Source organism: Pararge aegeria, chromosome 19 (assembly GCF_905163445.1).
Source record: "Pararge aegeria chromosome 19, ilParAegt1.1, whole genome shotgun sequence".
Taxonomy (NCBI): Eukaryota; Metazoa; Arthropoda; class Insecta; order Lepidoptera; family Nymphalidae; genus Pararge; species Pararge aegeria.
In genome coordinates this window covers 12368367-12392627 of record NC_053198.1, presented here as the reverse complement: position 1 = coordinate 12392627, position 24261 = coordinate 12368367, and the positions used below count along the sequence as shown (strand labels likewise).

The following is a 24261-nucleotide window of genomic DNA, read 5'->3' as shown; positions in this document are numbered from 1 at the left end:
ATATGCGAGTTCAATCTTCGTCAGGGGGGAATTTGGTGATTTATGTTAGAAATTTTTTCTGGTCTATACTTGTAATAAGCTTCATCCTTTCAGCCGTCGGCTTCCAGTACAATGACGCGAAGAACTAAATAAGCGATATGGCTTCAATATAATTGGCGTGCCAACGTGTAAAAGGTTAGCCGGCTACCATCTTAAACGGCATCATCACGTATCTGATTGTACGTTATGAAGCGACTAAGGGCAAACAGGTAGTTAGTAAAAAAAAACTCCACTTTATGGAAACCCGAACCCTGAATGGATCGCAGAACCGTTTCGAGTATCTAAACACTATAACGTCCAAGTAAAATGTGCCTATTGGCAAACATTTGATGAATTTGACCCGCTTGTGTACAAGTGGTTCCCTGCTCGAGGTCAAGAATGAAGTGTTGGTAGCCTATTGGGTCATACAATGTTGCATTTTCTGTTCCAGCACTTTGGAACCCCAATCCATAAGTTGTATTGATCTTAATATGGAGAGGATGATCTGGTCAATTGGTGACCATGATCCAAGTATTGTAGATAGACATAAACTCTTTCATAACGAATGCTTACTACGTCAGAAATGGCAAGACTAAAATACTATTACGAGTGGGATACTGACCTGATCAGTAGAGAGCACTAGTTTAGCGTGTTTGCGATCAGCTCTGGTTACAAGCAGCAACGCCCGCGGGGCCGGAGAGACAGCTAGCAACTGGTCATGGTCGTGGGAAACCAGGGCTGCTCTCGCGCCGCGGCGTAGCAACGTGAGTCCACGCGCGTCCACTGCCAGCCACAAAGCTCGTGGCCAGTTCGACGTAAACGATTGCTGTGTGCACAAACATGATAATATTTTAAAATTAATATGGAAATCGGTGAAGCCACGCTATCTCGCTAGCACGCTAGGGTAAGATTGCTACAGTTTGATTATAACTATGTCATCATGGAAATACAGCCTTGCTGATTGTCTGAAAGTGAATATTTAGGTAATTCTGCGCACCGAAACGCTCGAAGTCCGTTTGATTCGTATTATACAAAGTTAAAGTTTTTTTGTGTGGTTGACTTTTACATTACATTTACACAATCAAACAGTGGTGCAAAATCGTCTCAACGAAATCCAGCCAGTAAGAAACAATATTTTTTTTATATATTGACCAAGGATGTCGTACGAGGCGATTTAGGGAACACAACCTGGGCAGCTGAGTCCTCTGCGGTACTTCTACCATCTACTGCGATCACAAACCTGACTGCCCAGCGTGATGCTTATGGGCAAACCATCCCGCTTGAAAAAGGACTTTTAGCTTAGCAGTTTTAAAAAGTATCTACATAATACAGGAATAACTTGTATATTCAATGGAATGATTGTCTGCTGTGGAATAAGTTTTCAAGTCTAAACTGTACTCACCATAACATCGAAGATAGTGGCTCGCGTGAGAGGCCACGACGATGCGAGTGTGAGCGCTCGTTGCATTGCTGCGTGCGGTTCGGTTCCGCGTAATGCGAGATGGTGTAGTCGCACCGCAGGCGCGGGCAGTGCAGGATTGGCCAATCTCGCTGGCAGGACTGCCCCTGCAGCCGCGGAACATTCCTCGCCTCCGCCCAGACAGTCGCCTTTCACTACTTGGGCGTGTAACGCTGCCAGCATTACCTGATGGTCCACGAAGTACATTTAGAAATAATTGTATTGAATTAACTGTACCAAGGTACACACCTTGGTACCGTTTCAATAGATGGTCGATTGTAATATGGAATTTATGGTACCGATCGTTAAGCTTACGCATTAAAATAAAAACAGAATTACCTAGTGAAATAGTTCGAGCCAATCAGAAAAAGATGCTCAGAATCCCTGCTCCAAGCTGACGACTTTTGTAAGTAATGCACATTTCATTGAAGACTAATATTTAGAGGTGCAGATTTTTTCCTTATTATCTTATGGAAGTAGTCAACATGTATTCGACATCAAATAAATTAAAGTTGTTTTACTAAGATAAGTGGGCAGGATTTAAATATCGAACGATTCGCTTCGCAGTTAAACTTTTTTTAATTCAATCAAGACATATTACATGCGCGAATCTCTCTGGCAGGCAATGTAAAAGGGATCTACATTCTATATTCTATACTGTGTACAAGAGAAAAAATTCGACCTAACTTAATTTAAAATTTCTTAGTTAATAAAATAATATTGGAGCATACTTTAAGATATGGGAGAGATACACTCACCGCCTCATCAGTTTCGATCGGCAGCCTGTCATGGCGCACAGCGTGTAGAACTTGATAGTACAACAGTTCCATTTCCGCCACACACGCTGTATGAAGCGGTCTTTCTCCAAGGAAAAGACGTTTTTTGAACACGAGCCTAAAATTGTACAAATACAGAGTATCACGTGTCGGAAATATAAAAAAAAAAATATTGCTTAGCTTCATTATGTTAGGAAATTATGTGAGATCTAGATTCTCGGGTTTTAGTTGGGCGTTGTCTGTCAGTCAATGTTACAGATTTATTACGTGGATACATACTTTAACAAGCGAATGACCACAATTATGTATGACATGCTGCCAGTGCATAGAATTGAGTGATTACTATACCTGCAAGCAGCAGCCGTAGCCCCGGCCTTCTCCCACCGGGCAAGCACGTCTCCCACACGTTCAGAGCCACCTAGTGCTCGTTCGCCCGCACCCGCAGGGCTTGAATTTGCGCACACTTCGTATAACGCGTAACCTGTTATGGAGAGGTCAACCTTTATTGCACGCAAACAATTTAATGTACATAATAGAAAATTTTAGGCATACTAGGCTATCGCCGCTTAGAAATAATGGTATTGAATTACCTAGTCAAATATGGCATGCAAAGGCTGCCTTATCGTAGCAAGACTCTTTTACAATACCACCTTTGTGGAGAGAAACCTTCTTTTGAAAAGGTGAGGTGGGCCTTAGTTGTCTTACTTAGAAAACGATCGTCAGTTATTTGTTGTCGAATTTGATACATTGGAAATGTTAAACGTGAATGTTAAATGAATTCGGAAATGGAATAATAATATTCTACACTATAAAACACTATACTAAAATGGTATCAACGCTGCAACTGGATTTATTGGTTTAATTTAGTCCCTAATACGAGTCTACGTTCTTTCTCTTCAGAGACGAAACAACAATTTGAGAAGGAATATGATAAAAAGTTGTTGAGGATAAATGATAATAGTTGGGTTGGTAAATGTAGGTCTTTTCTAACCGATCCGTATTATTTTAGATCTAAGAAGCTTTTTGGCCACTTACCAGTAGCGGCATCATTGAGACCAATTTTATCCCTTAACATGGCGACTAGATGGTCAGCAGTTGCGGCTGGCCCAAACACCAGTCCATGTTGTTTGCCGTCAAGCAATAACACGCGTACATGCATCGGTCTACGGGCCGCGGCACATAGAAGTTCCTCCTTTGAAGGTGCAGCCAGTCGCCGTGGTACTTGAGCTATACTTAAGGCCACCTACAATAAAGATTAGGCTATTTTAAGTTTGTCAAATAATTCTTGTCGGAAGACAATAACTTAAAGCTACCAAATAAATTGACCAGGTAATCAGAAGTCCTAGATGTTATTAGTAACAATAGTGATTAATATTTTCTTTTTAGACCACCGTTTCGATAAAACTGCAATGTTCGATGTACTCGTGTCCTTGATTGAATAACCGCACTTCGGAAAGACGCTACTCAAACCGAAACATAACAATGCTGCTGGGCGGCAGAAAAATAGACTCATAATAAGGAAAAACTGTAAGTAGACCAATAGAATCTGTTCAAAATGGCGTTAAGTAATGCCTGTGATATAATGGATAATTGATCTATGGCTTATCGAACCATCTCTGCCGCCTTCATCTCTTGGCCTTGGATCTCTAATCCAAATAAAAAGTATTGTGATACACCTTCAGTGTAATTTATAAGAGACATTCTGTCATTTCTAAATTACACTATAATTAATTTTTAATTATGCTTTTTGGGTTTTTACCATTATAACGAAAAATAATAATTATTATTTTCCCGAATACATGATGCGCGTCATGTGACGCAACATTTTTAACTGCTCCGTGACCATGATCAAATATATATTTCTTTAAGATAACAGAATAATTATACCTGTTCCGCTCGTCTCGCGAACTTGCCCTCTTCAGCGGATTGCAGCGCTGCAGCACGGTACCGCAAATGAGCCAGTAGCAGGCGGCGCAAAGGCTTTGCAGGTGGCAATGCGGCACCCACTGCCGCACATAACAACGCCCAGTGGCGCGCCGATACGCGAGAGCTTGGATCTGGGTGTTCAGTCGTCTGGAAACAATTTATTTTTGGGTTCCATGTTTCAAAACGAAATGGAATGGAAGGTTGTAACCTTTTAACTATTACAGAATCTGCACAATTGAATTAATCTCTTTTTTTTTTTGTAAAGTTAACGTTCTATGTATTACTGGAAATGTAATTCAACTAGATCCAAAAGTGTGCTACAAGATTCGTAAAAAATAGCGCTCTACAAATAATACAACAAGTTAGTCCAAGGTCGGGTGTACACCGAACAAAAATATCACTTGCTTCTTCAGAATAATGATGAGTAACAATTACAAATCTAAGAAACCTGGATGGGTTCCAAACGAGTAAGTAATCCCGACCGACCAAAGTTATAGGCAAAATAAACTGTTGACATATTTAAAATTATTATTTGTATGAGTATTTTTCACGACATCAAACTAAAAGAATTTTAAACCATTGGAATAAAGAATATAGAGGAGAAGATTAAGTGCTATTGCAATGGTACTAAAGAGTAGCCTTGGATCTTCAGCAACACTGCATGAAGCACTAAGCGACCTGGGCGGCCTGCTAAGCTTCTGGAGTGAGCTCGGCTGGCTGGAGTGATGCAGCGGGGCGCCGTGCCATCGGCCGGTTCAGGCTAACCAAGGCGGAGACGGCCCAGGAACAGGAGAAGAAGAAGAAGAAGAATGATACTAAGGAGTGATAACTCACCTGCTTGATGAGTTGCGCATAGAGCTCGCAAAGTAACGTGTCCTTTTGCAAGCAGCGTTGCAACAATGCTTGCGCGAGCGCAACACGGTCATCACTGTCACTCTCATGGCTACTAACGCTGTTGTTGTTAGCCAGATTTGTTGTACTACCCTCATTGCTGCTCAATCCCGCGTGACTCATTATATCCTGTAAAAAGGTTGACAAATGTATAGGGGTTCTTATTAGCTATTAAATCAAAATTTGTGTAAGAATAATAAAAATAATAAATAAATGAGCTAAGGAGTTTTCACGCCATACCTTGAATATCTGCATGGCAGCGACTTCTTCGGCCTCGTTCAATTTAGTGAGGCTGTGCGGGAGACTACGCGCCCAGCACCAATATCCAGACGGGAAGCCCTTGTAGCATTCGCCCTGCGTCTCCGCTGTTATATCCAATCGGACGCGCTCGAGACGATGTTTGCTGAGCCTAACAATTTAATTGCTTGTTAAATGTTGTGTCCCGTACAAAAGACAAGTTCTCAAGATGATTTTAACTAGTTCATTGTTGTCGGCGTTATTGATAAGGTGACCTTTGAAATGTAATTTGAATTGTTATACTTAAATGAAACACCTAACAAATCTTTCTAAAATTATTACTAGTGTTTCATACAAACAAAGCAAAACTTCTCAGGGCACGCAACGAGCGCGTTCTATAAAGGGCTGGTGTGTATTCATCAACTTGTGGCGTAAATGTTAAACACCATCTGCCTGTAATTTCACCCATCAAACCGGAAAACAGCCATGTAGTTTTTCGCCTAACGAGCTGTCTCAAAATGCCCTACTGGTACTAAAGTCCCAAGTCATTAAACAATTCATAAGTTATGCATGAATGTAAGTAAAAAGTAAAATCGGCCCATCTTATCGCTAAAGCTTATTTGTAGTAGTAACCAAAAGATATATTTTCGGAATATGCTAAAAATTTTAATGATAATGTTCGTGTGAATTTTGACTTTGTTATTTAGAAAAACATTGGACTTTTTGATTCAAAAAAAAAGGTTTATGTATGTTGCCTTCAAGATTGTTTGATTCACCTTCTCAGCGTGTTTCTAAGGAACCCGCCCGCTGATAGATCCTGTGGCCTTCTTAGTAATGCGGAGTCTATAAGGGCGCGTCTCGCAGCTCGCAACGCATTGGCAAGCCTAGTCCTTTCAGCAGCTGGCGCGGCCCGTCGAGGCGCTTCTTCGGTAAGGCTGCCACCTAAAGCGGGGCTGTATGCCGCCATTAACCACGCCGCCTCAGCTTTTTGGGAACATTCTAGTACAATGCATCTGTGAAAGCATCAAAGTCTCAATTATTTTGCTCTCAGCATTTTGCGTGCGTTTAAAACTACAGTTTATTCTTTTGAACTATATTTAATACACTAATCTTATTTGTATAACAAGCAATTTACATTTATCATCCGCACGCTTACATAGTTAAAATAACGTATAAATAATTCTATTTTTCTCACTTTAAACCCTAAATTACATATGCAATTCAATCTGTTATCGATATGTTTCTTGTACGATAGTCGATACTGCTTCAAAATGACTCATTGTGAAATGCTGAGCTGAAATATGTGACGAACCAATAGTTATCATAGCCGAATTTCCAAGACACGATTAGTAGGATATTTTGGCCAGAATTTTGGATATTGGATTTTGTTTAGTTGATGATAAACAATTTTTATAGCATATGTTATGTGCATAAAGATCTTGTTAATATATCTTATTTCTATTTATGAATAGGATAACGAACGTCAATTATATTTGCACGAAGTTCAACCAAAAGTATTTTTTTGGCTAGATTACTACCATCACCAATACTGTAATCCCAACCAAGACACAAAAATCTATCAGTAAGTAGCTCATGTGTTTGCGGACCGCTTATTAATGCAAAATCAATTGGAGATTAGGTTATGTTATTCTTTTCCTTGCTCGAATCCCAATTTATGCGGAGTCTGCACAACAGTTTGTCTCCCTCAAACTTAAAGACAAACTTGTTAGTTTAGTTTTGGACCAACCGCTTGCCTGACGTCAAGTCTCCCTGGGACTTTCAAAGACTACCCTTGTATAATATTCGTGACTTAATAATTATTTACTACCAAAACATGATTATTTCAAATTCTACTAAAATATTTAAACTACGATGATATTTTCTGTAATGTTGATTAAACACGAAAGTCTTTATTTAAAACTCTATGTAAAATAGTTTTTTTATAAATACTACCTTAGTCCATCATGCTGGCCGTGATGAGTCAGACTAAGTGTCAGGCCATTATCCACCGGGTCCATCAATATAGCAGCAATGTTACTGTACGGGTATTCTGCTAGGACCACTTTGTCTGCAGGTCGAACTAACACTACACCTTCTGCACCCACTCCTAGGAGTACATTTGGACCTAAGAGATAAATATTAAGATTATGTAATGAATGTCACATAAAAAACGTAAAGCATCTGTTCAAAAGGAACTTAAGCAAAGTGGCCGGCTCGGAGAGATGGGTAAAGAAGGTAGTTTGCGAGGAGTTAAGAAATGGCGTTAAGATATTTCAAAACGTCCTTGCCACCATAAAGATATATTAATATCAATTGTGCCAGTCATTAAAGCAATCATTTCAGAATTAGATTAAATACACAATTTTAAATTTCCTGAAAAATCTTACCATGTGCCCAATATCCTTTATACGTTACAGGGAATAGAGTGACTCCGTAGAGCGGATACTGCATAACGCAAGACAGGTATAGAGCCTTGGCGGTAAGTTCTGCTCGCCCCGCTCCGTATTGCCGATGCGCTTGCGCTAGAATAGTTGCCTATGGAAGAAAATGGCCATATTGTAAAATTGTCTGTGATCATCGCTAAGATTATTTATAGCCGAAGGTAAGTACAACAACAAGGCTGATTGCGAACATAAAATACAATCAAAATAAAATGCTAATTAAAAGACATTTTAGCGCTTCTGCGGCAATCCTATGGTCAAGTGATTTTGCACAACCTGAACCGGCAGTTTTAGACTTTAGTTCTTCTAAAAGGTTAAACTGATGAACTTTATAAGCAGGAACCACTTTGATCCTTAAAGAATTACCGTATAAATAACGGATTACGTAGAGTCTAGACATACTTGTATAAACCAAAGGGCCTTGCGAGTTTACGTTTTAGAAATGAAAAGAGCGTGTTAGGATTAAAATGTTGTAGACAATAAGGGTCAAGGTTCAGGTACTTTTCTGAAGTGTTTTTTGGGAAGTGTACTCACCCATTGGTGCGCGGCACGTTGTTTCGCAACTCTCGGAGGCAGGAACTGATCAGGATGGGAGTAGTAAGCACGTGTATGAGGCGGAGGCGGACTCGGTGGCGGTTCACCCAGCGACACTTGTGCTTGTAACCCAGCTAATTGGAGTGCCACTTTTTCTGACACTGGGAACTCGTCCATCTGAAAAATCCATAGTTAAAACGATCTCGAGCTCGTGGACTCATTCGTCCTTTTAAAGCTCTGAAAAGGACATCCAAAATAGTCTCAACTTTTAGTTACATGTTAAAACTATCGAAAGATCTTCAAATAAATAAATAAATATACTACGACAATACAAACATCGCCATCTAGCCACAAAGTAAGCGTAGCTTGTCTTATGGGTACTAAGATGACTGATGAGTATCTGTGAGGTCGCTGCCCTCTGTGCCAATCGGCGCCAATTGCTAAAGAAAAATGAAATATGCGACAAATCATGCGGCGAAGACCACTAATTAAAAGCCACTACTAATACCAAGTTTATTGAAAAGTTCCGAAACTAATTAAGGCTCTACAAACCATTTCGAGGGATCGACAGACCTTTTCTTCGGCTTAGTATTTAAGAGCCTCGGATGTCAAGGACATTTCGAAATAGAGACGCTGTCAAAGAAATGGAACAACATGGATTTTCACAAGAGCACCCACCTTAACTACGCTATGAACGGCCTGAGCGTAGAGTAATGCAACTTCAACTGGATCATGAGGCAATTCCCTTCCACCTCTGAACAGTCTCCGCTTGAATACGAAACGGTTGTCCGCCGAACCACCTCCAGGTCCTTGTTGCCTGTATCATATTTTAATCATCATCATATAAACCCATTACCGGCCAACTACAGTATACTGGTCTCCTGCCACAATTAGAAGGGGTTAAGACCGTAGTCAAACACGCTGGCCCAGCGCGGTTTGGTGTACTCCACACACCTTTGAGAACATTATGGACAGCGCTCAGGCATGCAGGTTTCCTTCCGATGTTTTCCTTCACCGATGAAGCAAGCAATATTTTAATTACTTAAAACGCACATAACTCCGAAAAGTTAGAGGTGTGTGCTGGGATTCAAACTCGGCCCCCCGAAAGTGAAGTCGAGCTCGTACCCACTGGGCTACCACCGCCTCATTTGTTGTATTGTTATAATAGATTAATTGATGAATGGTTTCTGAGCAGCGAATAGTTTAAAGCACACCTAACGGGTGACCTATGGAGGGTAGAGGTAAGGAGAGTCAGCCATAGGGTGACCCCACACCGGAAACGCGGAGTTAATGTCTGCCGCCTACCCCAACTACATTAAAGATGTCACAAAAAGTGCCCAAGACTGTGACATTTGGATATTCGTACAAATATGTACTCAGTTAATATGATGATGTGCACTCACATTTCCCAAGCAGCAATAACGTCGTAGAGATACTGCGTTGCCCGGACATGCTCTTCAGTGCCCGCCCTTTGTTGGTACACGGCCCAGCCAGCCCTAGCCTGTGGAGCCAGGCCCAGTTTGTCAGCCAGTCTGGCCGCGGCAGCAGCAGCTGTGTCCGCGGGATGCACATCTATAGCTTTAGTGCGACCATCGAGGAAGAAGAATCTGCATACGATGGTACCTAGGCGACGCATAGCCTGTGTAAAAAAACGACAGTTAAGTTTTCCAGGTGATAAGAACACAAAGTGTTTAGTTGTCGAAAAACCAGTATTAATAATGGAATGCGTTGTGCAAGGTGGTGCATCGTTAAGTAGGAAAATGTTTTAAGTGCTGAAATTCTCCAGCATACTCTTCGGTTCTTCATTGGCGGTTTGAAGATATATAGCAGAGCCGTAAGGAGAGAAAAATATGTAGACATGCCATTTAGTAAATGTTATTGCACAATATTCTTTTTTTACAAAACGTCGATTTACTTCAATACAAAATTGAGGCATTATAATTAATGATAAATATTGACACTGATAGATTATTATTGTGATTTATTTTAAAATTTGATTATGATCTCTTACCGCAATTTCCACAGTACTGGGTGGCAGCTGCCTCGGCGTAGCTCCTCTGCAGTTATCCAAACACCATTGGGCACAATGGGCAGCTCTGGCACTGCTTGTGACAGACGCCACTGACGTCACAGACCCAGTTGACGCAGGTGAGGTTACGGGCCGGGCTCTTGCGCGTAACCAGGTACAGTAATATCGAGCTAAGCCGCGACTGGGTTGCCAGGCTACCGCGCAAAGACAGAGAATGAGCCATACACGCTCGGCCCAGTCCTCAACGGGACATTCTGTTATCTGTTGGCATGGATAGAACAAGTCAAGGAATGGACAAAATCAATAAAATTGAAATCGCTTGTTACCTGAAAATGCCTTACGACTAAATAAATAAAAAGTTACGGGAGATTAGCCGCTGCATATCCTAAGGAATTAGCCGCGAATGAAAGAATTAATTAATTTAAATGTTTGAGTTTCATCATTCACATGTCGCAAAGTAACACATACATAAAACTTCTACGATTTTTCAGCTCACATTGGCTGTTTATGCTACTTATTTCTGTACGACGAAACCATTTACATTACAACCAACCATTACATTACATCAAGACATCGTTCATAAATAAACTTTTTTGAGAGATGCGCAAGGTTTGTCGGCAGAATAAATTGTTGCGATATCAGCCTAATGCCATGAAAAAGATTAAGGTCTATTTAAATATTATGGTAGCATATGTGTAACAGTGTAAAATGTAAATAGTGAATCAACTGCTTTGTTTACTCATTGACTGTGTCACGACGACATAACGGTGACCTATCGCAGGCGTCATGGGCAGAAGGTACTCCGTACTTCTCCACAACGCATCAATTCGTTGCGCTGTCTTGTGGCTGAATTGACTTACTATTTACACATTATTACACATATTATTTTTGCTATACTCATTGCGATTTAACGTAAAATATTCAATTACAATTCTCTAGTAAAAGTACTAAAAATGATCTTACTTGTCGGACACATTGTACCAATATCTCGTCCCGCAGCTCTTCCCTTTCTAACCCCTTCCCTATGATCGACTGAATGACCTGAGTTTCCTTTTCTGCAGTGAGTTCACCTCGCATGTATCTACACAAATCCTGTAAACAAATATAATAAAAAAATAGAGACTTTGTGGATTTTGACTTTTGACTTGGGTTCCTTGTGGACTTAAGTATTTCCGAACTAAGCAGATTCTGCACAATTACACTGGGTTCGACTTGGTTTAGACGAAGTGGCCAGAAACGCACCTCGCACTAACGCACACATATCACCGTGGCGATATAAACAGCCGACGGCTCTAATGCAACATTTGAAAAAATGATCTTAATATCAAGTAAAACTGTAAAGGAAGATAGAATGTTCTTTCCTAATTTGTTACGAACAGAGGGTTGCTTTAGCACTACTAATATTCGTAAGTGTTGATGTTTTGGATGTAATTTATCCCCCCGCAGCTATAGACCGACAGTTCCCTCGATATAGTATAACTGATAGAAAAAAATCACATTGCAAATCAATGATGAGTGGTAAAATAATTTTAATGTGAATATTCATTCGTATAGTAGGAAGAAGGATGAAATAATAGTAACAATTTAAAAAATTTATTTATACAAAGAATTATATTTAAAACATTAATTTATACAAAGAATCTCGCACTGAATTTCATATTAACAAAATTTTATTTTTACCTTTAGACATACATACGTATTTATATACAAATATACATACAATAACTTGCAATACATTTGCGTACAATGAAACAGCGTTTACTACAAAGGGACGCGTGCCTTTCACTTTTTATGTCTGTCTCTCTCGCTCTTAGGCGGGCTAACCATGCCCGAGTGGAAGGGACGCGTGCCTCTCACTCGCTTTCATTGTGAGCGCATAACGTGAGCGGAGCGTAACGCAGTTTCTTGAAGTGTCACCCGGCAAACCAATTTATAAGACGTTGTCACGTCAAAAACACATTGCAATATTAAACTGCACTTCCATGATAAATAGTCCGTACTCACCCTAAATATATTTACAGCAGCGGTTACGCTATCGGGATCGTGCAGATGTATGTGCGAGGTGGGTATGTTGTTGCCTTTATGGTATGTTATCATTTCCTCCTTCGTTAGTAGCTCCATTGACTTGCTCTTCCGTGTAAGCGTCGCCATTATTGTACCTAAAATAAAGATATTCATCCATATGTATTTTTAAATCACACTTGCTTTTAACGTAGACCTTAACACATCGACATAAGGCTCATAATCACTGGCATTTTATTTATAACGTCCCGATTAAGTTGAGTTTGTACCTTACTGTAAGTTATATGTATAAAGATGGACCATTTTTATTTTAACCAGGTAATACAGATTCTTCTTTTAATACCAACAAAGAGGTCTTATGCGGCTAAAAAAAGTGCGCATTTTCTCAAATAAAGATGCTTTCGCTTTAAGCTCGCGCGCCTAATACCGCCTCGAGTGTATAATACAATGTAACCATACTTGATACATAATGTGCTAATAAAATAGGAGAGGTAGCTTTTCAACACTCCTTTAGGAGACTACGTTGCTCAGAATTTTCTTACCTTCAGACTTATAAGGTGAGGTAATAAGGGTATAAGGTAGTAAAGTTTAGCTCGGATGGAAAGGGATAAGCTAAGAGCAAGTGTACTCTATTATCTGTCAGTCACACGCCAAACAGTACTTGTCGTTGAACGTCATAAATTACTCCTTCGTGCATCCTCTTCGGCCACCTCGCTGATCATTTTGGATCTACTTAGATACAGTGAGCAAGGTTATATGTGACTTTTCGCAGCTTAAGTTCGCACAGCTGTAGTAATAAGTAATAAGTCGTGCTTATGTTAAAAATGCTTTACCTTCGGGCGACCGTGGGTGGTCGTTGAAGTACAGTTTAGCAAACTCAGTGAGATCAGTTGTAGAATCTGCAGGAGCGTCTGTATTCTGAGCTGGAGTTTCTAATTGGTGAAGCCTGCGTTCGACTCTTTCTTTTCGGCGAGCGCTACGTTCTGAGTTCTATTAACAAAAAGGATAACCTTTCAAGCATATTACCGTTAAGAGATACAAATTTAGGTATATGATGCTCTGCTTTTTTTATTCTCGACTTCGCATCAAATAATAGTCTTATTTTTTTAATCAAGTGGTGAAAAATGGCACAGTGGCATAAATTTGGATTTTCCCCCTTTTTTTTCAATTTTAGTCTTGGGTCTCAATTATATGAACTATTCCATAGTGTTATTAATTTAACTAAATTTTAAATATGTATCCGGCTCGAAGGACCATTTAAGATGAATAAATTCAAGCAACCTTATAACGAAAAGAAATACAAAAGCAGACTTAAAACGAGAAACGCACATTAGGATCACCATTCATTGTAGGAGGTGGACTGATACAAGAATCCATTCCAATCGGCGATATCGCATCGGGGTTTACGGGTGACGTCACGTTGCTTGGCAACGGCGGCAGGGGAGCTTCAGGTTCCACTTCTTCGTTATTCGATAAAAATCTGAGAAAAATCAATGAAATCGGAATAAAATTGCGATGTGATATGAGATTCGCCTCGTCATGTATAAATATTTGCCGTCAATATTGAAGAAGCGGTAATAGCCTAGTGCTTAAATGACTGCCTCTCTTTCAGTGAGACCGATCACGACACACACCTATACCTCCTAATTGCGTTATAAGCCAACATAAGCAATATCATCAATTTGGTTTTACAGTGAAAGAAATCATCGTAAGGAAACCTGCATGAATTCAATGCGTGTGAAGTCTAGTTCGCAATATAGCTAGCGTATCGTGGAGATTAGCAATGAATTTTAATCCCGGGAAAACTGTCCACGTGGGGTATAAAACCAAAACAAACCCGTACGAAGACGCGCGCAACAACTAGTTTATTATAAACTGTAACTTACCCGTTAGTCTCTGGTGGATACGGCGGTGGTGGCGGCGGAGACGTCAGAAGAGGTTCGCCGTTTGGTCGAGGAATTACCGATTCGTATATCGGCTCCTTGTCTTTTATTACAGCCACCTTTCCGTTTGGTATTATACCGTTTGTAAGGTCGGGTGGTGTGGCATCTGGAGGTTAAGTAATAATAATATTAAATTATTTTTTTTTGTATGTTTTCGGGTGATTGTAGTTTAGATATATCGCTGTTACGAAAGGGGAGTTTACGTCTATGAGCAAGGTTCCCCCGCTCTAGTATTTTCAGCGACAAGGCCGCCAATTTGTACAACTATTGTTTCTCGTTGTGTAATCTAAAAAGTATACTTTTTTTTTTTTGTAACTAAATGTAGATACATACATACAGATACATATTATTGTCTATGATTGAATTTTTAAAAATACCTTTGATAGGAGGCGGGGGCGGCGGTGGTCCGGCTGGTTCTGGCAAAGAGCAAGGCGGAGGAGGTGGGAATATAGGAGAATCTTCTACTGTCGGGTCCATTATGGGTGGTGGAGGCATCACAAGTGATGACGACATCAGATCGCCATTAGTCAGCGAAGACGTCATGACATCCGAGGGCGACACGCCATTGGACGTAACACCGTTTGTCATAGATAATGTCATAGAACCAACTGGTGTAGCGGGTTGGAGAATGGATTGTAATGCAAGGGTTGAGGGCGGTGGCGGCGGTATTGCGTCGGATGGCGCACCATCGGGTTTGCGTTGGAATTCAGTGTCCGCTTTGCTTAGCTCATCTATTTCTTCAGCTAGCACGTTTTCAAGCTGAAAGTGAGTAAAATGTTAGACCCCTCAGTTCTATGAATATTTATAAACTTATTCTCTTAATACTCGATCCAATTAGTTAACTTCTATCACAAGCCAGCAAGTCAAAGCCAGGCCAGCATATTTTTCATTAAAACACTTTTGCCGAAACAAGATGATGAAAAGATAAAGTTAGTAGAGCATTCTTCGGTCTATTTATAGCCGCGCTGTATGTTTAAGATTTCTCAAAGTATTAAAACACACGTTCTAACGAATGTTAATATCGAACGCATAAGAAACTAAAATCACAATGACCAGGTGGTCATAGAAATATCTACCAAAACTGCGATGGATAAGGGTAAATCAAGACTCAAAGCAAGTTGGACAACATCAATAAATACTTTGGTGTTGTAGATTTATCAGCTAGGAAGCCCACGAGATTTGGTAAGCCTTCATTTTACTGATCTTGATAAAATTTGGCATATATTCAAATATAGTTTGCACATCCTGGAGCAGTATAGCATTTTGCTCCCGAGGAAACAAACTGCTCACGCGAACTTTTAATAAAACCGAAACGAACGATTAAAATAATCTTTATCAACATCTTAATATTGACGATCTTCAGATACTTCTATGATGCCATCTTTATATGACATACCTCGTGGTGCAGATCGTCTGCAAGTCGTTCCATAGAGTCGCCAATCTCCGCGATAGTAGGTTGGTGTGATTGTCCGTCGGGCGCTCCACGTTGTGCGGGCACATCCGCTAGGAAATCAAACAGATTGTCCAGATTGACAGACTCTGCTCTCGCGCCCGAACACGAAATGCCTCGGAGTTGATCCGCCATGTTTTCCAATTCCGCCCGCTCTTGCTCTGCTTTTTCTGCAAGGCTAAAATGGAAATAATTTATGGAGAATATGATCGTAAGCAGCAACAGAACATGGCTGATTCGACACAAAAATACTAAATATATAAATAGACTGACATATGCAAGCGGTGTTAGCCTTCGGCTGCGGGAACCGAGTTTGATCCCCAAAACACACCTCTAACTTTACGGAGTTATATGCGTCCTTAATTCAAGAATTTAAGAAATTAAATACCACTTGTTTCAAAGGTGAAGGAAAACATCGTAAAGAAACCTGAATGGCTTGGAGTTCTCCGTAATGTTCTCGAATGGCGTGTGAAGTCTACCAACTGCAACAATTCTTGAAAGAAGACTCTTTTCCTGTATTGGGCGGGTAATGGGTTGATATTGTGATAATGACTTTTGACAAGTAATATCGTTGGCGAGTATCTATATTACCCGTTTCAATCTAGCCTAAAAACCCAATCCTTCTGCTCTAAAATTTTAAACTCTCACGTTGTAGCTTAATATTTTTTATATTGCTGAAGGGTTTTCGGTTGAGTTGTTTCAATTACTTTTAGACAGCCAGTTGGCGCAGTGGGGAGCGACCCTGCTTTTTGTGTTCAAGGCCGTGGGTCCGATTCCCACAAGTGGAAAAATGATTGTGATGTTTTTCAGTGTCTGGGTGTTTATCTGTATATTATAAGTATTAATGTGTATTATGTTCATAAAACTATTTATCAGCTATCTTAGTACCCATAACACAAGCTACGCTTACTTTGGGGTTCGATGGTGATGTGTGCATGATGGTAGTTTATTAATTTTTATATTTATTTATAACTATACTTTTTGTAGCATCTCCGTATCTCCTATTTCTCTTTTCAAAGCATACCTGTTTCGCTCTTCTCTTAGTTTGATCTCCTGGTTCACTCTCTTCATTTCCCTCAAGGCTGCAGCTACTTCTCTCGCGAAAGCCCCTCGTAAATGCCTCTGGAGTGTTAGAGCAGCCCTGCGCAGTCGTAGGAAAGCCGCACGGTCGAACCATCCTCGCCAAGCAGCTTGTAGTACTATAGCCGCTCGGCGCCATTGCAAATATTGGCGACGTTTTGTTGAGCCCTTATACCACTGAAACATATATGGGACATTTCTCAAAAGGTGTACATGAAAGTCTGTATTATTTCCGTCTGTATATATTTCTGCATTTTTATGTGTTGTGCAAAAAGTGTGTTCATTCATTCATTCAAAGCTTACATGGATATCTATCTAAGAAAAATCCGGAAATGAACTGAGATATCAAAATGTATATGTATAGCACAGAAACCACGACTGTTACCCTCGGTCGCAGATGGAATAGGTCCAAATGAATCCTAATTAAGCCTAGGTATTACGAATTACACACCACACAACAACAAACATTTACATTTACAATTACAATTGTTATATTACATTTACAATTGTTCTTCTTTTTGCCTACTCGATTTATTTGATTATCCCAATGAGTCGCTGGAAGTGGCTAGAAACGAGTGGCACAGGACCGTCGATCGAAATTCTTTAAAAGACATCCAGCAGTAGACGTCAGTTGGTTGAAATGACGATGATCACTTCAACCAACCAAGTTCTCGGTTCCTTCATATTTTTTATTTTCCTTACACTCCAAATAAGGGTTACTTTTTTGATAAGAATAGATAGAAAGTTAATTCGAATATGTCACCTTTTGCAGCAGCAACGCTGATGATTGCAGTAGAGCTGTTCTCTTAGCTTCGAGCGGTCCGTGTACTGAGCTTCTCATGAATATCTTCGTGTGCCCTATTTGCCAATCACTAGTTGGCGCATTCACCAATCCCATTATATATCTGTAAAAGAAAAACATATCAGCATTCTAGTGTTTACAATACAAACAATTGATCAAATATTTGGTAATTTTCGGTTATTGAGCATACAATGTGTAAATGAAAACTGAAATAATACTTCACAGGCGTTAGAGGTATATTATTTACTGTCTCTTGCGACTTATCTTTAAAACCTTAAACCAAATAGTTTTGAGTAAACCTCTGCAATAGATTTTACGGAATGAAATCAAATACAGCCACAATTACATCACATGCAAAATTAAAATTATGTGACTCCTGTCACTTTACGCGTGTAGCGCAAGTTCTATCCGCGTGTCGGTCTTTTGTCTTCAATAGGGTTGTATAAGTATATACATACTTCTAATGTTTTGAATTCTAAAATTTTGTATGGAAAAATAAATATGCTTTTTTTGATTTAATATTTTTACAGGGTGACTCCAGATGAAATATACCTATGCATCCTTAAATATTATTTCGTAATTCTGTTACACGTTGTATAATATATTCGTATCACCAAGAGTTGTCTGTAAGATATTGCTTTTTTTTTTTAATAGCAATAATTGTCGAACCAAGCTCTCTCTCTCTCTCTCAAACCCACCTCAGGTTGAGTGGAAAACCATTCCTATCACAGAGCAACATTTCGCGGCAACCATGCTCTTCAAACCCGAACACAGCATTGCAACAACTCTGCTTTGCGGCAGATATAAGCAACGCCACTACCACAGAACAGCGAGAGACCGTGAGCGGTGGCATCCTTATGTGATCGATATTCCATCAACACGCACGAAACATTTTTATCCACGTTCCTGATACGTACCGCTAAGATGTGGAACGCGCTCCCGGCAACTGTGTTTCCTGCCACGTATAATTTGAGTACCTTCAAGGCGAGAGTGAATAGGCTTTTTCTAGGCAAGCGTGCTCCAACCTAGACCTCATCATTGCTTTCTAACGGGCTGATTGTCGTCAAGCGCTGGCCTATCGTTAATACAAAAAAAAAACGCGGTAGTACTTAACAGACTACTATTTACTAATATATGCAATAAGACTGCCCTTTCGCAAAACTGTATAGCTTTTCTTCTTCTTAGTATCATGTGTTGTTTCTACGTATGTGCAATAAATTTTTCTGTTATAAATAAATAAAGATGCAGAGAGATAAATACTTACGCTATATCAGGGTTGGTAGGCCGAGGATGTGGCAGCAAACATCTATATCTAGTTTGAAACATCGGTGCTGGCAAATGAACGGGGAAACCGTCGCGTCTGATACGAACTATTTCGTTCATTCCAAGATATCTGAGTTGTTCCAGAACCAGTTGGTCGTTGTATTTACCGGCTACTTTGTTCTCATTTGGTTTAATGCAGCGGACATACCTGAAATGAATACCAGTTAAATAGTCTGTCGCAATGCTCTTGCTACTGTCCTCTTTTTAGAACCACTGTCCTATCCCTTCGAAGGGTTACGCTGGACTGGTGTGGAAGTTCATACAAAAGAACTGTTTTTTATTCCTCATTACAATATTATTTCCGTTAAAAAGGCTGCACTGTCTAATCTAAAATTGGTTTAGTGAACCAATACGAAATACAAGCATCGGTAAAATAGTTCTATAACAAGTGGCGACAAGAAAAACATTGAAGTCGGGTCATTACGTTCACCCAGAGAGCTTGAGTGCGAAGTTTGCTCCATTTTGTCTTAGACTAGGGGCTCATAAATGATTCGATAGAAATCAGGACTTCGATCAATTGGGAACAACGCTAAGCTATCTTTATGATTCTCTACAACAGCGTACGCGATCAACATACGACTTCTGTTAAGTTAGTACGGTTTTTTTATTTTAACCCTGTTAATTGTTACAAGTTAACCCTTCTCTACAATCATCTAATAGTATCTGATGATACAGTCTAAGATAGTATAGGGCTAATCGGTGAGGAACTTCGGAAAACATTGCATATTGTTTCCAAACGGCTACACATTGTTTAAGTTACAAAAATATTTGAAGGAACGTGTTTTTATATTCCAATGCTAAGATATCCCTTGACTGCAATCTCACTAAGTGATTATGCGGTCTGAGGTGGTAGCGAGTTAACCTGTAAGGGGTATGACAGTTGTAATATTAAAACCCACAGCCCTAATCAGTTTCTACGATTTAAAACTATAACCCTACGCAGAATCGTACCGGAACGCTAAATCGCTGCTCGTTGTAATGTAAAACTCCTGGCGAAAAGGCTATTGTTATGTGAAGTGACCTATCTCGACATTCGTAAAGTTTATTTCTGTTTACGTACCACACATCAGTGACTTGCAGCATGTCAACTAACGACTGCAATTGTGCTCTGAAAGTATCGACTACTGTAGGCCTTCCTTTAGATGTTCCCCTTTGAGTTGTGCTCGTTGAACCGGGACTTGACAAAGAAGTGTCCTGAAATTATAATTAATTAACTTTATTTAAAGAATAATAAAACAAAAACCGATTTTCAAAGTATAGAAATTAATGAACGAATTTGATCTTTTGATGTTTCAAAAAGCGCTTCTTCCAAGCGCGTCTTCTATTCACAGACATAAATATAAAGATATTCTTTTTTCACTCCAAAACAAGGTAATTTTGCTCTTTTTATCAGTCCATTGATTTCCATTAAATACTGTCATTTTAAATGGCTTTATAATTTTAATGAACAGTAAATATTCGAATAGTCTATGCACTATATTGGAAATATTGGTATAATAATATGAGATTTGTTTGTTTGGTTGACCTTCCTTCACACCCAAACTCAGCCACCAATCAACTTGATTTTTCGCCTACAATTAATTGATAGAACGTAACACTGGCAAGTAAAACAAACGGTTCCAACGTGATTTGTGAAAGACCTTAATAAACACGAAGAAAGCGGGCAATCGCTAGTCAATATTATTCGTAGTCATAATTATTAACAGGGGTTTTTTAAATTTACTATAATTATTAAAGACTTCCTTTAAGTGTTAAACAAAATGATCATACGTGTCCAGGTGGCGCTAAATCCTGCACATAGTCAGCTAGTTCCCTCACAAAAGGGTTCGCAGATCTGCTGAGGTGGTCGATAAACGCATCCTGCTGGGTGTCACGGTTCTTATCGACGAATCCCTGCGCGCTATATGTGACAGTACCCGCGTAGTGTTGCACCCCGAATTCTTCTTCCCATTTCCTTCGGGATCCTTTAACGAAACTTTGGTGTTCGCCGAATTCGCCTTGGATGTTCGTGAGGTAGGCGTTGTCTGATCCCTACAAACAGAAGAAGAATAAGAAACATATCGCCATGAATTTTCATGAAGATATTCAAATTCAAAATTTATTTATTTCAAGTAGCTCTTATATAAGCACTTTTGAAATGTCAAGTCAGTCTGTTTGTAGTGACTCTACCACTGGTTTGGAAGGCAGATTCTACTGAGAAGAAGTCGGCAATAAACTCAGCAGTTGCTCTTTTCCAACATAATTTTACAATTTAACAATCATTGTTCTATTTTGTGTGAGATGAAAGTCACTATAAATGTATCCAAATGTATTGATGTGCTTTTCACCATATAAATTTAAAAAAGGCAACATCGAGGCGTAAAACCAGCATCCTTAGCGGCGTTAAATTTCGAATCACAACTGTGACCAATTGCAAAGCTTACTCAAACAGGCGTGCTTTTTGATTGGTTGCACGCGGCAAACAATACACCACTCCGGAGGCCGGAAAGATGATGGAAGCCACGTTATGACTTTGTTTCAAGATCTTAAGTTGATCTTTGAAGGAAATACATTAGAAATAAAAAAATTAAAACAACCGAAATACTTAATGTCTACATGAATACGTTTTTTAGTGTTTTCCAAAATTCCAAAACGTAAATAACTAACAAAGGCAGTACACATTTTTTTTAACTGCGAAGAACATTGATCATTGAAGTAGTTATTTTAGTTAGTATCATAATTTAAGTTCTTTCAAAACTATTTAGCAGCACTCGGCATCGTAAATCTATTAATGTAGTTTGTTTTCACCTTTGGCATATGACACTGTTCGCTAAGTAACTTGAGCAAGCTTCTCGGTGGTTTTTCCAAAAGTTCTAAACATGCAGCGTTATCCGTGAATTGTATCTGATGGTATTTGATACCTTCCTGGCGATACTGTAACAAAAACATCGTTTAAATTCTAAACCTCTATTCATTCTTTAAAAGTAGGTAGTATTCAGCTTTGATTTGATTTTCCCAGTATTTATGACAAATGAGTCAAGTCTATATTAATAGATTCTGTACTTACAATTTCCTGTTCAAGAGCAAAAACGTAGTTATTGAAGAACATATGGAGTTTCTCGTTAGCGTAGTTGATGCAAAGTTGTTCTAGAGAGTTCACGGCAAAGTTTTCAAAGCCAAATATATCTAGTACTCCGAGAGCGCGTCTTGCTTCCCTTCCTGGCGCTGAACAGCTGTTTACGTGTCTGACAAGCCATGCAAACGTGCGGGCGTAAAGTGCCCGGGCCATAGCATGGCGATTTTCTCTAGCCTGGAATAAAAAAACCGAGATTTCGGTGAGACATGTGGCTATCATCACCAGACTAATAATTTATGTACCAATGTTGAGAAAATACCATCTAGTATATATAAGAGTCGCATACAATGTTCAGCAGCAACGTGAGCAAATTAATAGCAATTTATGTGTATTCGTATGATAGTTAAACTAAATGTTACCGAAAATTCAGAACTTAAATATGATTGAATTGAGGCTTTGCTAATGGCATAAGCGTTTGGGGAACTCTTCGTGACATTTTTTCTTCCAAAATCCCTCAGTGCCTGAAGACCAAAGTTTTCGAACAGTGCGTGTTACCAGTGAGTTCCGAAACATCGTCGCTAACTATGGGCCTCAGGGTCACTCAGCGGGCGATGGAAAGGGCTATGCTTGGAGTATATCTAGGTGATCAAATCAGTAATGAGGAGATCTGTGGAAGAACCAGAGGGTACCGACATAGCTCAACGAGTCGCGAAGCTATAGTGGCGATGGGCGTGGCACAGGGGTCGAAGAAAGGTTGGACGTTGGGGTCCCATGGTGCTGGAATGGCAGCTCCGCACTGGTAAGCGCAGCGTTGGTCGACCCCTAACGAGGTGGACAGACGCCATTAAGCGCGTCGCAGGTAGCTGCTGGACCCAAGCGGCACAAAACCGTAGAATTTGAAACTCCCTACAAAAGACCTGTGTCCAGCAGTGGACGTCTATGGGTTGATATGATATATAATGATTAATGGTCTATTCCAATACCGGCCCACTACAAGGCACGATTCTCCCCCGAAAGGGAAGTCGATGTGCACAAGGCACCGCGCAGATTTATTGCGGTTTATACAACGTACCTCTGGCAATCTCAGCGGTATATCAGTCACATTCCCTCTAACATTGATTTGTCTTTCTAGCAGAACACGTTGGGCGGTAAGCGGAGCGAGTCCCAACAAATTTGCCACAGCATCTACGGCTTCTGCATCTTCCGGTGCTAATGTTGTCCGTTCACCATCTACATCCTAGAAGAACATTTGATAGTACTTTTAATAAGAAGCATAATGGTGCCAATTCTGTTTTAAACAAATCACTGAATTTAACCGAATTAACAGGTCTAAAAGTGAAAAAATAAACATTATTAACATTCGGGGTTGTTTTTTTGACGGCCCAGGCAGATTGTCCATCTGCTTGTTTATAAACAGAGCAATACTTCGCAGGACGTGCAAGGAACGTCCTCACAAATACCGCTCCTAGTCCATCAACCTGAGGCGTCCGGTACCGGCAACCTTATCCTTCAGACTGAAACACAACAATGCTGCTTATCGGCAGAAATAGTACCCACTACCTTCCCTTCCCAAAGTCTGTCACAAAAAGCTCTGCTCCTAATTATTTCCGAAGTCTATACATATTTAGAGGCACAAATATATGCAGCTGAAATTCAAAATAAAATTCAAACGAAGAAATAAAAAACTTATTGATTTTTCCTTACCTGAAACTGTATGTTCCCAAGCCACAGTACCGCAGCAAGAACCTTAAAGAGTCCCTCACACATATGTAAGGGAACTTGTAATACTGTTAACGCTAGTTGCAGTGCTTCTAGCTTGCCCTGTTCACCACCCCTGCCTTTGCGAGCTTCCTCGTCTTCTGGGTTCAGGTACTTGAAGTGAACACCATCCCGAAGCCGCAATGTGGTACGAAGTTCGGCATTATGCTGCAAGTTTAAAAGAAATAAGGATTACGAAAACTTCATGCAATTATCTTAGTCACTCAAAGGAACGTATATTAAGATTTCGGGGTAAATGAACCACTGGCATCTTACAAATTAGATGTAAGATAAGATGAATAAGTGGAAAAAACTTTTAACCAAATTTCTTGTACTGTCGTCCATTACGACATTTACTTAATATTTCATTATTCATGGAATAACTTAAGTCTATCTAGTCGAGAGTTTGTGTAAAAGTTCGTCAATTTAACACAGTCTGCAATTGAGGACTGCAGAAAGAATTTATTTATTTTGTTTGTCTGTTGAGGTAGAAGGCCAACAAAGACATGCCTTCACA

At 39.8% G+C, this 24261-nt stretch overlaps 1 protein-coding gene across 1 annotated transcript in view; it reads right to left on the bottom strand.

Annotated features, from left to right (window-relative positions):
• Window positions 1-24261, bottom strand: part of LOC120631849 (myosin-I heavy chain) — a 119162-nt gene that overhangs the window by 4979 nt on the left and 89922 nt on the right. Inside the window, exons 8-38 of the mRNA XM_039901504.1 lie at window positions 23691-23912; window positions 23059-23223; window positions 21978-22220; window positions 21719-21844; window positions 20702-20962; window positions 19992-20125; window positions 18873-19079; window positions 17570-17711; window positions 16751-16983; window positions 15673-15904; window positions 14654-15035; window positions 14220-14382; window positions 13663-13813; window positions 13167-13323; window positions 12316-12470; window positions 11275-11403; window positions 10294-10572; window positions 9686-9921; window positions 8961-9099; window positions 8283-8459; window positions 7695-7842; window positions 7261-7432; window positions 6084-6320; window positions 5311-5479; window positions 5014-5199; window positions 4141-4326; window positions 3289-3496; window positions 2602-2734; window positions 2236-2371; window positions 1421-1663; window positions 641-844 (exon numbers count right to left, since the gene is read on the bottom strand). Coding sequence (XP_039757438.1) covers window positions 641-844; window positions 1421-1663; window positions 2236-2371; window positions 2602-2734; window positions 3289-3496; window positions 4141-4326; window positions 5014-5199; window positions 5311-5479; window positions 6084-6320; window positions 7261-7432; window positions 7695-7842; window positions 8283-8459; window positions 8961-9099; window positions 9686-9921; window positions 10294-10572; window positions 11275-11403; window positions 12316-12470; window positions 13167-13323; window positions 13663-13813; window positions 14220-14382; window positions 14654-15035; window positions 15673-15904; window positions 16751-16983; window positions 17570-17711; window positions 18873-19079; window positions 19992-20125; window positions 20702-20962; window positions 21719-21844; window positions 21978-22220; window positions 23059-23223; window positions 23691-23912 — 5955 coding nt within the window. The remainder of the gene's footprint in view (window positions 1-640; window positions 845-1420; window positions 1664-2235; window positions 2372-2601; window positions 2735-3288; window positions 3497-4140; window positions 4327-5013; window positions 5200-5310; window positions 5480-6083; window positions 6321-7260; window positions 7433-7694; window positions 7843-8282; window positions 8460-8960; window positions 9100-9685; window positions 9922-10293; window positions 10573-11274; window positions 11404-12315; window positions 12471-13166; window positions 13324-13662; window positions 13814-14219; window positions 14383-14653; window positions 15036-15672; window positions 15905-16750; window positions 16984-17569; window positions 17712-18872; window positions 19080-19991; window positions 20126-20701; window positions 20963-21718; window positions 21845-21977; window positions 22221-23058; window positions 23224-23690; window positions 23913-24261) is intronic.